At 39.6% G+C, this 14,103-nt stretch overlaps 1 protein-coding gene across 1 annotated transcript in view; it reads right to left on the reverse strand.

Annotated features, from left to right (window-relative positions):
• lrch4 (leucine-rich repeats and calponin homology (CH) domain containing 4) overlaps positions 1–14,103 on the reverse strand; it is a 37,838-nt gene that overhangs the window by 7,863 nt on the left and 15,872 nt on the right. Inside the window, 9 exon segments of the mRNA XM_018693836.2 lie at positions 587–639; positions 754–863; positions 972–1,083; positions 1,582–1,614; positions 1,616–1,676; positions 2,103–2,349; positions 3,193–3,298; positions 3,649–3,778; positions 5,128–5,272. Of these exon segments, the coding sequence (XP_018549352.1) occupies positions 587–639; positions 754–863; positions 972–1,083; positions 1,582–1,614; positions 1,616–1,676; positions 2,103–2,349; positions 3,193–3,298; positions 3,649–3,778; positions 5,128–5,272 (997 nt within the window).

A 14,103-nucleotide genomic window follows, 5' to 3' on the forward strand; every position in this document is an offset into this window, starting at 1 on the left:
CTTCCTATAAAGTTTGTTGCTTCTTGTTCTTCCTTCCCTACAGCACATTAACATTATGGCAGTGATATTCTTCAATCACCATTTACAGTCGATAGACACTACCCATTTCCCGTGGAAGATCGGTGGCCTCTTCCACTTTTGTGATAAGCACACTATTCCTGTTTAGCTCTTTAGGCCAAAACTATTGTTTTGTGTTTTTGGGTTACTGCACCCAGTCTAATGTTCTGCCAGCTAACGTTGACAATGTGCTTTTTTCCTCTTTCTAAAATCTAGTGTTGAGTTACTGTTTATACCAATATTCCAATAAATAACATTAACATTTGTGCTTTGATTACTGTATTACACACGCATTTTAAACCAGAATTATTGTTTTGTGCTTTAAATAACATCCCTGGTTTGTGCTTTAAACAAAGATTCCTGTTTACCACTTTAAGCTTTTAACTAAATTAACTAAAATATCCTATATCGCCCATATTGTTTGTACCGTTTTGTGCTTTACACTAATGTTTTTATGTTGAACCAGTAGCAAATAGCAGTGCCATGCAAAAGGTGTTTTCCACAATACAGTATGTTTTACAGGATTTACCTGCATATTGTTGAGTCTTGGGTTTGAGATGGTGAAGCTCTCTCCTTCTGATCCTGAAAAATCAATACAATCAATAACTTTGCCGCACTGAGATAATAAACAAGACAAGATGTTGAGCAACAACAGGACATGACACAATTGCTGATCAGTCAGTGAATGACTGGTACCAGAGGAGGTGCTGTGAGAGGAGGCGTGGGTGGATCCATCCTGATCTCCTCCTCCTCTTCCTCTGTCACACTACTGTCAATGAAGTCCACCTGCTCAGCCACTCCATTCACTGTAAAGAGAGTGGAGGAGAGTTTGTCTTTTCTCTAAATGTGCAAACAAATCTCTGCTGGAAAACAATAACTGAACAATGACTTACAGCGGGTGTGTCCTCTCCTACCTTTGTTAGTTTCCAGAGGAGATACATCCTCCTCTTCCTCCTCCTCCAGGTTCCTCTGGTCTCTGCTGACCTCAGCCATGCGGAGGGAACGCTCTGAGAAGTCATCAGCTGACTGGAATCACACACAGAAAGTCATTGATCTTAACACAGAGACAGACACAAGCAAATACTATATGTACAACGAACATAAATATACTAGTATTTTCTGCAAAATACTGTCTGAGTTGATATGCTGTTGTAGGTAGGTTTAGACAGTATTTAGATTTACTACTTTGCAGGAGTGAGCAAAATGCTCTCATTATCAGACTGGTGGAAATAAAGAGTAATGTTATTTTCATGTTGTCATAATGTGGCTGATGTAATATCTTTACTGTAATTCAGTTAATGTAAAATTATATTGCACTGACTCTGTTGGAGTAATGAGTTGAAATATCGAAGTCAACGTTTAATTGGTTTGGATCATTACATGTTAAATGTGGCATGAATGCATTTCTCTTTGATGTACTGCATAGTCATTCAAAACACATAAGGTCAGCTGTATAAAAGACTGGAACTGTGTGTGCGTGCGTGCGTGTGTGTGTGTGTGTGTGTGTGTGTCCAGTAGTTTTACCTCATTCCCAGACCATCTCTTGCTGCCGCTGTCCTACACTGTTGAAGCCAGAGTCCAGTCCTCCAAACTGACCTGTGAACAGCTCCTCTGACAGACTGCAGGGAAACATGCACACATTAGGATAACAGCAGCTTTGCTGGCAAACTGTTACACAGGGGGTCATTAGTCTAAAGGGCAATGACTGGTGTTTTCAGAGATGCAGAGCTCTACTGTCAGATCTTCTCTTCTCTCTGTCCTTGGTTCTGCTGGTTTCATGAAAACAGCTCATAAGGCTGCTCAAAGAGGTCCATTCAAGTTCATAAATATTTGATAAACTCTGCTTCCTCTAAGTTAACATGCCCTTTCTCTGTCATGTCAGTTCTAAATTTACTGTACCTCTTTTCATTTGACCTCTCACCTCACATTCATTTTATTCCTATTTTGGTATAAGATTGAGTGCTCAAGTGCAGATCATGGTAATGCTTCCTGACACCCCCAGTCATCTTGCCCATGTAATGCCTTTTATCTCCCTCCTCCCTCACCAGCTGTTAAATCCAGTGGGTCTCAGGTGTCTCTCCAGCTCCTCCTGGCTCCTCTTGCAGGCCTCCATGTTGAGGTACTTGAAGATGTGGTATTTGCCCTTGGAGCAGATCTGCGCAGGCGGCATCTGGAGCGGGTTGTTGTCCAGCGAGATGCTCTGGAGATGCCGGAGGTGGCGGAAGCACAAGGGCACATGGGAAATGCGGTTGCAGGACACATCGAGCCGAACAAGAGGGAGCTCGGATATTTCTGTACGGGGTAGAGAGAAGGATTATTTTATTTATAGTGTTAATCACTGTTGGTATAGGTTCATTTGTTGATACTCATCATCTTTTTAGAGTGGAGCCTGCGTTCTATAAAGAATAAAGTTACAGATCACTCACATCTCAACTTGTAATGTTTACATTCCAACTGACACTTCACTATTCATTCTCAATTTATAACTGTCAATTTATAACTAACTGTTGTTAGAGATATTTCTAATTAAAAGTGTTCCACCCTTTCATTTCTGGGTAGTCTATTAGTATAAAAAACTTGCAGAAGTGTCATTCAGAGTATCCTAACAGGGATAGTTACAACGTCGAACCAGAGGCATAAAAACCTGGCTAAGTTTGAATTTAGGAAAGCTGGTGAAACTGGCTCCTGCACACAAAATACAGCACAGTGGGACTCTGGCTCCCTTTGTTTTCAAGAAGCATTTTCATTTTCATTTCCTCCTAATGAGTTAGAGAATGAGCCACTAATGGTGTAATATCCATTAGGCATGCAGTAAGTCAGAAGCAGTACAATAGTTTGTCTTGTAAGCAATCAATAGCCCACAATAATGATGCTATTACCATCTAACTTGAGTTTCTACCCACTGAATACACAGAACAGTACTCTGATTAGGGTGTTACAGTTATACTTTGCAGGCCAGGGAGAGCTATATAGTAGCTACAGATTTACTGATGAAAAGCGATAAACTGGGTGAATAATTTCACATGCACAAAAACATCACTGAGTTTTCTAGTGTTCTGCTGGGTTCATCAAAGAGCACCATGAGCTGAAGGACACTACAGAACGTGAGAATTCAATGGTCAAGTGTGTCTGTACCTTCAGGCAAAGTGGTAAGCTGGTTCCTCCTCAGATTTAAGTCCCTCAGACATTCTAGCTGACCGAGCTCTGCAGGCAAACACTGCAGCTCGTTACAGCTTACATCCTGAGAGAAAAAGATAGAAAGAATACAGTGAGCCAAGACCAGTGATCTAAAACAGAAGATTTATAAGATTTATAAAACCATTAACCTGTCTTATTACATCAGAAATTGATCTAGAGACTTCTTGGTTTAAACTCAGACCTTAAAACAGACACTATGGACTTTTGATTACAGCCCAAAAGGGCATACACAGATCTGAACTGAAAGGAAGACACTGGTGGAATGTGACCCCCCCTCCCCTTACCATAGAAATCTACTGTTGCTGAGAGACACTGAGTTGGAGCACAGAAAGATACTGTTGATGAGAGGCAGCAGAGTATGTGTGTGTGCGATTGTGAGTGTGTGTTTCGTACCAGCTGTCGGAGGTGTGTGAGGGAGGATATGGAGGCGGGCAGTGAAGACAGCTTGTTGTTGCTGACGATGAGCACTCGCAGGAGTGGAAGCTGAAACACTGACGGGGGTAAACTGGACAGAAGATTACGACTGTGGAGACAAGCGCATACAAACACACAGACACACACACAGAAAGAGTGAGGTCATCCCAGAGAGATATCCACTTGCGTGTTGTGCAACACTGCACTGAATTTCAAAGGTGTATTCACTGCCATACTCTTGTTGTAAACTCCTAACAATTAAATGTTTTATATATGGCAGTTTCATTTAGTAGCTAACTGGCTAACCAGGAACATGTGCAGCTACTACTAATACTTATATTTTTTTGTTATACAGTACATTTGCCTCAAGCCTGCACTTGCTGCCTGTATTACAAGCCACCTGGTGGGTTTTTCTAGTCTCCTAGCAACAGTAAAGTTATACTGTTGAGCAGAGAGGAGTGCCAGTGTGGTTCTGTTGTTGTAAGTAGGTTTGGACAGGATTTGGCCTCTTTTTATTTCTAGCATAAACAAACAGAAGTTCAAATGCAGTTTTCAAACAAGAGCTGCCGGTGCGGTGCACCTGCAAAACTGCAAACTGTGACATGGATGCAGTGTGTTATCTTTGTGGTGTGTACAACTTTTATAAGGTAATTACAAGTTGAGATTTATTCATTGGATTTGAGTTTTTACACACCAAACATACTCTTTCAACCTTGGTCTTCCATGCATCCTTCAACCTGAATAACCACATAGATCAACTGTCCCTATCATCTGATACAATCCTATAGGTTCCTAAATGAACCTCTACGGCAGCATGGACCCTCGTCACCACGGTTATAATAATAAACACATGGTTGAGCTGGTCACAGTTTGGTTAGGTTTAGGCATAAAAACAGATTAGGTTGAGGATGAGATAATGGTTTGGATTAAAATAAGTAATTCCTTAAGGTTAGAGGACCTTGTTGTCACGGTTACAGTAATAACCACACAATTAAGTCATGGATAAAAAGAAACTACAATGACTATGGGTTTCAAAGGGAAACAAACAGCAGTGTCCTGTGTTAAAATCCTGTGTGTTGACTTCCCATCATCTTAATACTACATCACCTGACTTCCTTCTTTTCTCCTGTCATAATTAATATGGCTGCTAGACATCACCATCACCTAACTAGAAAATGTCACTGTAGTCGTAATAAGCTCCTTACTATAGGTCATTTTTATACAGAATGACAGTCTGATACATTATTACAAACATTACTTATATACTTGGTGTTACTGGCTACCAGTGCCAGGTATAAGTACATTACCAGACATTTTATATATTGTACTAACTAGACTCCAAATGAAGGTCAATTACTCACAGCAATACAATGAGTAGACTAGCTTAGCACCCACAAGTGGTGAGCACTGTTGACCTGTCCTGTATGGCTAAGTAGCATGTGTAAGGTGCTGCGTTACCTGAGGCTGAGGTAGGTGAGGGCCTGGAGGTTGCCCAGGCTGGAGGACAGTGAACGCATCCCATTGTGGTAAAGGCTCAGTGTCTCCAGAGAGATGAACTGACAGAGCTCCTCCGGCAGCTCACAGAGACGGTTCTTAGACAGATCTGAAAACACACAAAATGACCATTAGATCCATCAGTTTCTCCAGTATTCATTCTGCCACTACACAGAGGACACTAGCTCATGCAAAATAATGACTAGAAAAACATGATTTTAAAGAGAGAACAGATTTTTAATACGACTGGATATGTCTTCAAATGAGAGCATTTATGTGAACATCGGCAGAGTTTCTTGATCGACTTAAAAGAAAAGAAAATCCAAAAAGGAATCCATGTTAAGAATGAGATCTTTTGAGCATCTTGATGCAAACCACATACAGTAACTGCAAATTCCTCAGTTTGAACCCAACAGTAAACTTTTGTTCCATGTCTTTCAGTTCTCTCCCCACTCATGCTTCCTGTCACTGTCAACTGTCAAATAATGGCAATATGCCATAAACAATTATGCTACAAAGAATGAGAGCTTTCCAAAATATGCAATGTTAAATAAATCATTTTAGCCCTTGAGACCAAACTAAGGACAAAGAATGGAGGTTAAGGGAATCAAAAACAAATATTTCAAAACCCAAAAAGAAAGAGAGACTACGGTGAAGAATTCAATTATAAGAGGACCATGGAGAAAACTGACTTAGTATTGCCTGGGTATTCACAAGAGACAGACACAAAATAAATGGTAAACATAGAAGCTGGACTTTTAGTCCCAAGTATGGGTCAAGCAGAATCCTACAATTTTCCTGATACCACCCCTTGTATCCCCTTGTCTCCTTGTTTGTAATCTAAGCATTGTTTGTAGTCTCCAAGCCCAAGCTGAGATAGTAACCCTGATGACATCAATCAAATTCATACTTTGGTTTGATGTTTTTTAGTATCCTCAGCCACATGACAGCATCCACACTACGATCCAAAACCACCAGCCTAAAACTGACAACCAGCTCCGAGCAGGGAACCCGCACTGCTGTGACAGAATCTTGGCAAGGTCAACACTCGTCCACTTTTGACCAAACTGGGTGAGCGTGTCCAAAAATAGCTGCTATTGGCTGCTTCCCACTCTCTGTTTCCAGAGTTACGGTAAGTAGGCCATTCTCATCTACCTTCAAGTATACAGCAATACCAGTCTATTCTGATCATCATAAAAATAAAAAAAAAATTGACCCTCCCACTACATGGTCCTGCTGTACAACTCCTCAACTTCCACTCTTTACCCTAACTTAAGTTCCTCTTATTTTAGTTTCGTATGATTCACCAAGCTCTCCGATTTTCCTTGAGAGATATTTTTTAGAGATAATTTTCTCAGAAAATGATTACATTGCTAATAATAAAATACATCCAATCCTAGTAGAAATGCTAAGTTATGACTAGGAGAAAACTTTTTCTTTGGTAAATGCAAAGTGTTTCCTAACAGAGCTGGAACAACTAGTCAATTAAAAGAAAATTATGATTATTATAATCATAATTATGTGAGAATTTGCTGCTTTTCTCTCACTTATATCGTTATAGATTTAATGTGTTGTTTAGCTTTTTTTCAGGTTACTATTACAGATGACAAAGAAAAGGGACAAAGAGATACTGGAACCACCACATATTTGGCTTTTTTGCTTGAAATATGACTAAAAATCATCAATAGATGAAAGCTGACAAATTGATTCATTGTTGCAGCTCTAAATTAAAGTATAATTTACAGGGATTCCAAGACTTGACTTCTTAATGACAGTATTACTACTCAGTACTGACCTTGTCATCAACATAATCTCTAGTCTATACAGATATCTGTATATTCACACTCTACAGAAGGCTAGATGTGGAATAAAAGAAATGTGAGCCTGCAGCAGACACAATAAAGCATCAACAGACAGCAGCAGGATGAGACAAAAGTCTGTCAATGGCAGACAGCCCAATGGCTCTTTATTGATTGCTGCTGGAAGCAGCAGGGCAGGAGGAGGAGGAGGCATTTCCTGTCTTTGTTAGGGACTTTTATTTTGGAGGATTTAAACTGAAAAATTTAGAAGAACAGAATGTGAAAATAATGGTCCATTGAGTATAGTCAGTCACTGATATGATCAACATTTCGTAGCTTCATTGTTTGTTTATTGTACTATGCACTATGTACTGTGCGTTAATGTTTTTTCCATTATCATCAATTGTAGTGTCCTGGATTAGCAGTATATTCTGGACTAGTTTTAGATTTTCATTTCATTTTGATGTGCTCTTCTGTCTTTCTGTTCAGATTTACACCACATTCAGAAAGTTTCATCTTCCTTTGTTGCTTTTTCCTTTGTTTTTCTTCATCAACCTTAAGGCTGAAACAACCAATCAAATAAATCAATATGTCATTCAATTCATACTCAATTATTTAACTTTAACTACACAATTTTGCAAAATCTGAAAATGATTTAGACTGCGATGGGATTTTTTCTTATTTTTTGACATTCTAATTCTGATTGATCAATTTAAAAAAAATGGATTAATCAATAATGAAAATGATTGGTAGTTGTAGCCCAAATCAAGCTAGAACTACTACTGACCAATTTAACAGCTAAAACAGAAACCAACCTATTTCTGATGTCTACATTTGCTAATTAATTAATTTAATAAAGAACACACTCGCCTGCTAAGCCCTGTTCTACTGTTCAATCTAAGAGCAAAAGGACAGAAAGCAGAACGTTGTGTTTTATTAACAAGACCACTACTAACCCTGTGGCCTTAATAAACACTGCAGCATGGTTCAATGTGTGTTGTATGTAGTGTATGTCTTTTCTGTGTACATACTGTACAGTAGCACAAGGCCCTGATCTCTCCATCTTCACTGTCCCATAGCTCTAGGGGAGCTGTCTGAACAAAAGGTGGGGGTGGAAATAGTACTCTGTGTGCATGTGGCTGTGTGTGTGTGTGTGTGTGCGCACTCTGGGGGATGGAGAGGTTGTCTAGTCTCCGTATCCATTGTTGCAAAACACAACCACATATGTGGGAGCTCCAGTTTGGTTTAAGAAGGAAGAGATGGTTTAGAACTTATTTCTACTGCAAAAATTAAAGTACCATCTGTGCAGCGCATCCACACACATTTGTAATTCTATACTTGTGAGCACCTTACAATGACTACAGTCATTCCCTAATTTGAATGTGTATCCTAAGAATATGTCCTGTTCTTATCTTAACCTTAAATCAAAGCATTAATACATAAGTAGTTCATGTTTGGTCCTCTTAACAACAAAAATAATAATAAGAAGAATAGATACATGTATCCATCAGCAGCTGAGAAGTCTCAGGCACTCTTGCCTGCTCACTTTTTTCCCTGGGAGGTATTAATGCCCAAATGGCCTGATAGCTGCTGTAACAAAGCCAGAATGACTCAACACGAGCATCATGGGAAAAGCATGTGCTGTGGAATGGGAGCAGAGAAGCGATATAATGTTCAGTCTCTCACTGGCCTGCCATGATTCAGACAGCAGGACGCTGGCTTTAAACAGGCTGCTCAATGGGCCAGAGCCAACTCTGTCAGTTCAACAAAGCTCTGTGATGAGCAGGAGGGCCAACATGTCATGATGACAAGAAGTGAAACCTTCCGGTTGAAGAGCTGACACATACATGCCCTGTTCAGACTTAGCATTTTGTTTCCAGATTGTCCACATCCAGCAGAGACAGTTCACAGCTGGCATTGTAGTCCATGTCAAATGTTATTTGCATGACCAGATGTGATTGGATTTGGATTCCCTGCTCTGTGATTTGGCTTCCCTGTCAAATGTAAACAGACAGTCTTACAGCCAAATAGCATAAGGAGTTATTTGTAGCCATTTTTCTTACCTTACCTCAGATACACAAAGCTTGGTTTGATTTGTCATAAGCAACTCAACTGTGGGTGGGAGGTTTATCATTATTATCAAGAGCTGGGAAATAGGATAAATATACAGGGTAATGTGTTACAGGCTGAATCTGTGGCAAATGGGCTTTTGAAACTGCTTTAAATGACCAAAATAAGCATCTACATATAGCACATTCGGTTTAAGTGGTTAAATTCACATGAAAAGATTTTAAAGATAAACCTGTCTAAATCTTAACTCAGGGTCCACTTACAGGCCTTTTCATGAATGACAGTGACAGGTGCCATGGCATGTAGTTGAAAGCCCTGGAAAAATCCTGTAAGTGGGCCTTGAGTAAAAACCTTTTTGCTCTACAAAAGATATTGGTAGGGATGCAATTTTTTATAAATTCACTTTGTTTATTATCTGTCACATTCATGATCAGTCACAGAATAATCATTGTAAAAAAAATGAACTCATTAGATTAAAAATTCATTGACTAAAACAAAATGATATAACTTGAATAATCAGCCCCTGCTGCCTCTATAAACAGGTAAATGAGAAAACAAAAATCACAGTTCACTACTCAGAGCTTGGTGGGATAATGAATGAATAAGTCACCCTCCAACACAACTCCATAGCTACAACCGTGTAAAACAGTGAGAGAAAAATTAACAAGCTTAGATAAGATACACTGTAGCTGTAGAGGTTGTTGTAAATCAACTTATACAAATAACTCTTAAATCGACATATTTCTTTGATTATTGTGGGGAAAAAACTGCTCCTAGAAACAACTACTGTGTTGACTCGAAAAAAGAGTTGGGATGGACACATCACACACTTCCCTTAGACTGAGTGAATGGAGAGAAATGAAATGGTATTCAGTCTGATCAGGCTGTATGATCATATCCATAATGTCTTGGCTCCAGTGAACTTTGACCCACATTCAACACACATTAGACAAATACATCCACCCCAGTGTTAGAACACATAATATGTGGATGGCTCTTAACTTTAGCTCTTAACTTTAAAGCAAAGTAATCAACATGACATTAAGAATTAACAAAAAAAAAAAAAAAAAAAAAAGAACAAGTCAATAACTTGCACTTAAACACCAGGGGCAATGCAGTGTTGCCCCATCTGACAGGAGTAATCCATATTAGCCACTTTAGGATCCCTACTGACCTGGACTGACCCCTGTTAGGTTACCATGGTGACCATGCAGATTTTGTAGCAGGTTTAAGAACAGGGTCAACTATCATTAGCCTGGAGAAATGAGCTTGGCTGAAAACAGTCAGCAGCAGGTCCGAAGTAGCACGCAAGTCAGAACATGTGCATGTGCCTCTTTATGAGGGTATGTGTGGTTTTTAGAAAGCTCTCGAGAACTGCCTTTGACCTCACCTGTTACAGTCCTGTACCATACTTTTCTTTTGTTAATGTCTTTTTGGCTGCCAGTTCAAAGCCACAGTTTTCCCTGTTTATCAGCACTGACTCTGTCAACCCAGCCAAGTGTGAGTGTTCACTGGCTGGATCTACATGTGGACCCTCTTTGACAGCTAATGGAAAACACCTGCTATGAAATCACTGATTGTGGTGCGGCCAGAAGTGCAACAGACTTTAAACTGACACAGCAGCACAGCAGCAGTCCTCTGCCCACTGCTGACGTGCATATAAACCTGCATCCAACTTGCAACTGATTTAATTGTGTGACATGCAAAAGCCATTATAGTCAAATTAATAGTGAAACCAATGCAAAGGAGGTCACAGTCCAGGAAATGAGAGTTAATGGTAAAAGTAAATGGAACTAAATGGTTCTATTAACACTTCCCAAATCTGCCTCCTTCTAAATGATACTGAAAGGAAGGAATCAGTCATCATCATTAACTGATATAACTGTATCAAAATTAACTTAAAAAATTCATTCTTAAGCTTAGACCTTGACCTTAGAAACAGCAGTAACAGCAAAAATAATCCTGGTATCCTGTCCACTTATTAGCTTTTTCCAGAGCTTCCAATCATTTCACTTGGTTTTCAGTAGCTGATTAAATAGTTGTTCAGTAGTCCTGGATGTGGATCTGTTGACTAAAAGTGCTGTGGATGATTTAACAGCGACCAAGCTCACATGTCAGCTGATCCATCTCTATGACAACTTAGCAGCCTCCATCCACTAATGAAGACCATGTGATACGGATTAAAGTTCCAGAAAAAGCTTATTAACATCCCTTAAGATTGGATTGTTTTGTAAAATTAAATATTAAAATCAATTCTGGCATTTTAAATGACTTTTGCAATTTTTTCACTCTCTTTTTTTTCAAAAAGGGAGATATATACACTGTGCAACTGTGAGGTAAGATTATAGAGCCTAAAACAGAGTCGGTGGATTTCAAAGGATCAGCAGAGAAAGAAAGACTGGCCTGTCAGAGCAGAACACTGTGTCTAATTACAGGCCAGACCATGATGGAGCAGGATCCACTTCAGACACTTACATCACTGCTGACCCAATGACCTCTAGAACTTATAACACATAAGTAAGCAGGGCTTTTGTAAACCTCAGAGCCTCTTAACACAAGGAAAGCCCAATCAGTACATCAACACAGGCAAATTCATAGTGAAAAAATGAAATACATGCAACAACAGTCTCATATTTCAGATTGGATTTCATGACATAAGGCCTCACAGAGGCTCTGTTCAACACTGACATAATCTGACAAGTCTTTAATCTGCTGTTCCAAAGTCTGACTTCATTTTACAGCAGAATATACAATACAGTTCACAAGTCTTCAAAGGTTTGTGGATTCTTTGTACACTAATCTCAGTTAGACATCATGAAGACTGGTGGTTCAGCACCTATCTCACTTGCTAATTGTTTCCAGTGGTAACAAAAGATCTTATTTTTTACAAAGACATTCAAGACTTCAGTGTAAGTCAGTAGAATGTGTGCGCCTGCACGAGTGCTGCTGTATACTGTCAAAGTCAATTAACACACTAATCTGTTTGCAAATCTTATTACCTTTCAAGTCACAAGACTGCTACTGTAAACTGACAGCACCATAAGAAGCCACAGACTTCCTCACCTTATGTCATCCTGTGTGAGCAGTTCGTGGACCGGATGCTGACCTTCAGAAAACCATAGCAGTCAAATTTGTGTTGCTATTATGTGAGCCAGGTGAAGTCTGTGATTGGGTGTGGTTTTGGTGCATTATGAGAGCCACTGTATCCCTGATATAGTTTGGTGCTAGTAGAGACATGCTAATAACCAAGCTCCGTGCTCAGAAATCACAGTGACCGATGCACAGTTCGGCGTGCAACAACCTGAACACATCAGTATGCTTAGAGACGATACCAGTGAAGACCTTTGGCCAGATCCTAATCCAAGACAATGAGTACTGGTTATCTGCTGAAACCAAACCCCAGTGTTTACCTAAATGACATAGCTGATCAGTGCACACTCAAGCAACAACCTGAAAATGCAATAATTACTTAATGTATAAAATATGCTCATTACATTTAGTAAAACAATCATATTTATACCAGCGGAAGATGCAGTATTGAATTAATGTGTATCTGGAATAACAGGCATAGCCTACCAAATTTGACACACCTTATTTTTCATGAGGTACTTGATTTAAATACTGCAGGCCCTAATTCAAAACTCCAACACTGATAAATTACAGATATAAATGAAAGTTAAACTGGGAGAATGTGACTCTTGAAACTGACGTGACAGGATCAGCCAGAAAGAAGATCATTCGCTCTGAAAATACAGAAGCACTCACAATCCAGAGTGGAGTCTGTTTCCTTACAAACAATTTCTCTTTATACAGCGCTAAGACAATCAAGACTTTTACAATTTCAGATGACTGTGTCTTTCAGTCAACATGTTTAATTTATAGTACATAACATTTTGATCACACAAGATAAAGCACCTGCAACACAACAGCCTGGATCTTACATTCATTCATTATCTATCTGTTAAGGGTCATGGGGGGCTGGAGCCAATCCCAGCTGACATTGGGTGAGAGGCAGGGCATGTCCTGGACAGATCACCAGTCCATCACAGGACCAACACATATAAACAAACAACCAGTCACACCTCCATGCAATTTAGAGTCATAAATTAACCTGCATGTCTCTGGATTGTGGGAGGAAGCCAGAGTACCCGGAGAGAACCCACACAGGCACAGGGAGAACATGCAAACTCCAGGCAAACTAGGTCCCGAACCTGGAACCTTCTTGCTGTGGTAACCACTGCACCGCTGTGCCACCCCATGCTATTTCAGATTCATCCAAAATGCTAATAGACAGCAATCATATTGCTGCATGTAAAAGAGGTGGGAACAAAGCAAAGGAACACCAATAGAAACTCTACTTCTCATCCAGTGGGAACATGAGGGAGTTGAGCCTTTGTAGAACCAGAAATGGAAATTGATTCAAGCACATATGTAATTAATATCAAATAAGTGGTGGGGACAATTTTAGGGTAATCAGAAAAAATATCCTACTGTTCCTACCATAAATCATACTCATGGTAACCCATGGTAGATGGAAAGCTTCAGTTATTCTGTACTTTAGTTCACACAACAAAAGTAAGTACTGGCACTGAAGTGTAGAGGGCCTTTGAGTATCTCAGTGGGCAAACCACACAATCTGAATAGGTGTAAATTGAATGACTTACACAGATAGTATTTACTGCAGGGCTGTTGTGTTGAATTGCTTCTTTTTTTTTGTCCAGCTCCTGTGTTTCCCCTGTCACCTGACACGCTTTCCCATGAAATCCCTTCAGAAATAAGAGGATATCAGGTGTAGTGTCACACCTCCTTCAGGGTTGTGATTGAGTTCTAAGGAGTATGATGAGAGTTTTTTACGTGACATATGTGAGCATATGTGACCAGGCGTCAAGTAAACCCATACTTTTAACTTTTAAAGAGGACTAAATAGTGTCTAGGTGGAAGGAGAGAAAAAGCCAGCCTCTTTAATATCCAGACCCCACTGATCTCCTTAAAGCTGATTAACTAAAACTAGAAAACTTGGTCTCTACTATGATTTCGTTCTTATCTGATATAAATATTAAAGTTCATACTT

Source organism: Lates calcarifer, linkage group LG14, assembly GCF_001640805.2.
Source record: "Lates calcarifer isolate ASB-BC8 linkage group LG14, TLL_Latcal_v3, whole genome shotgun sequence".
NCBI lineage: Eukaryota > Metazoa > Chordata > Actinopteri > Centropomidae > Lates > Lates calcarifer.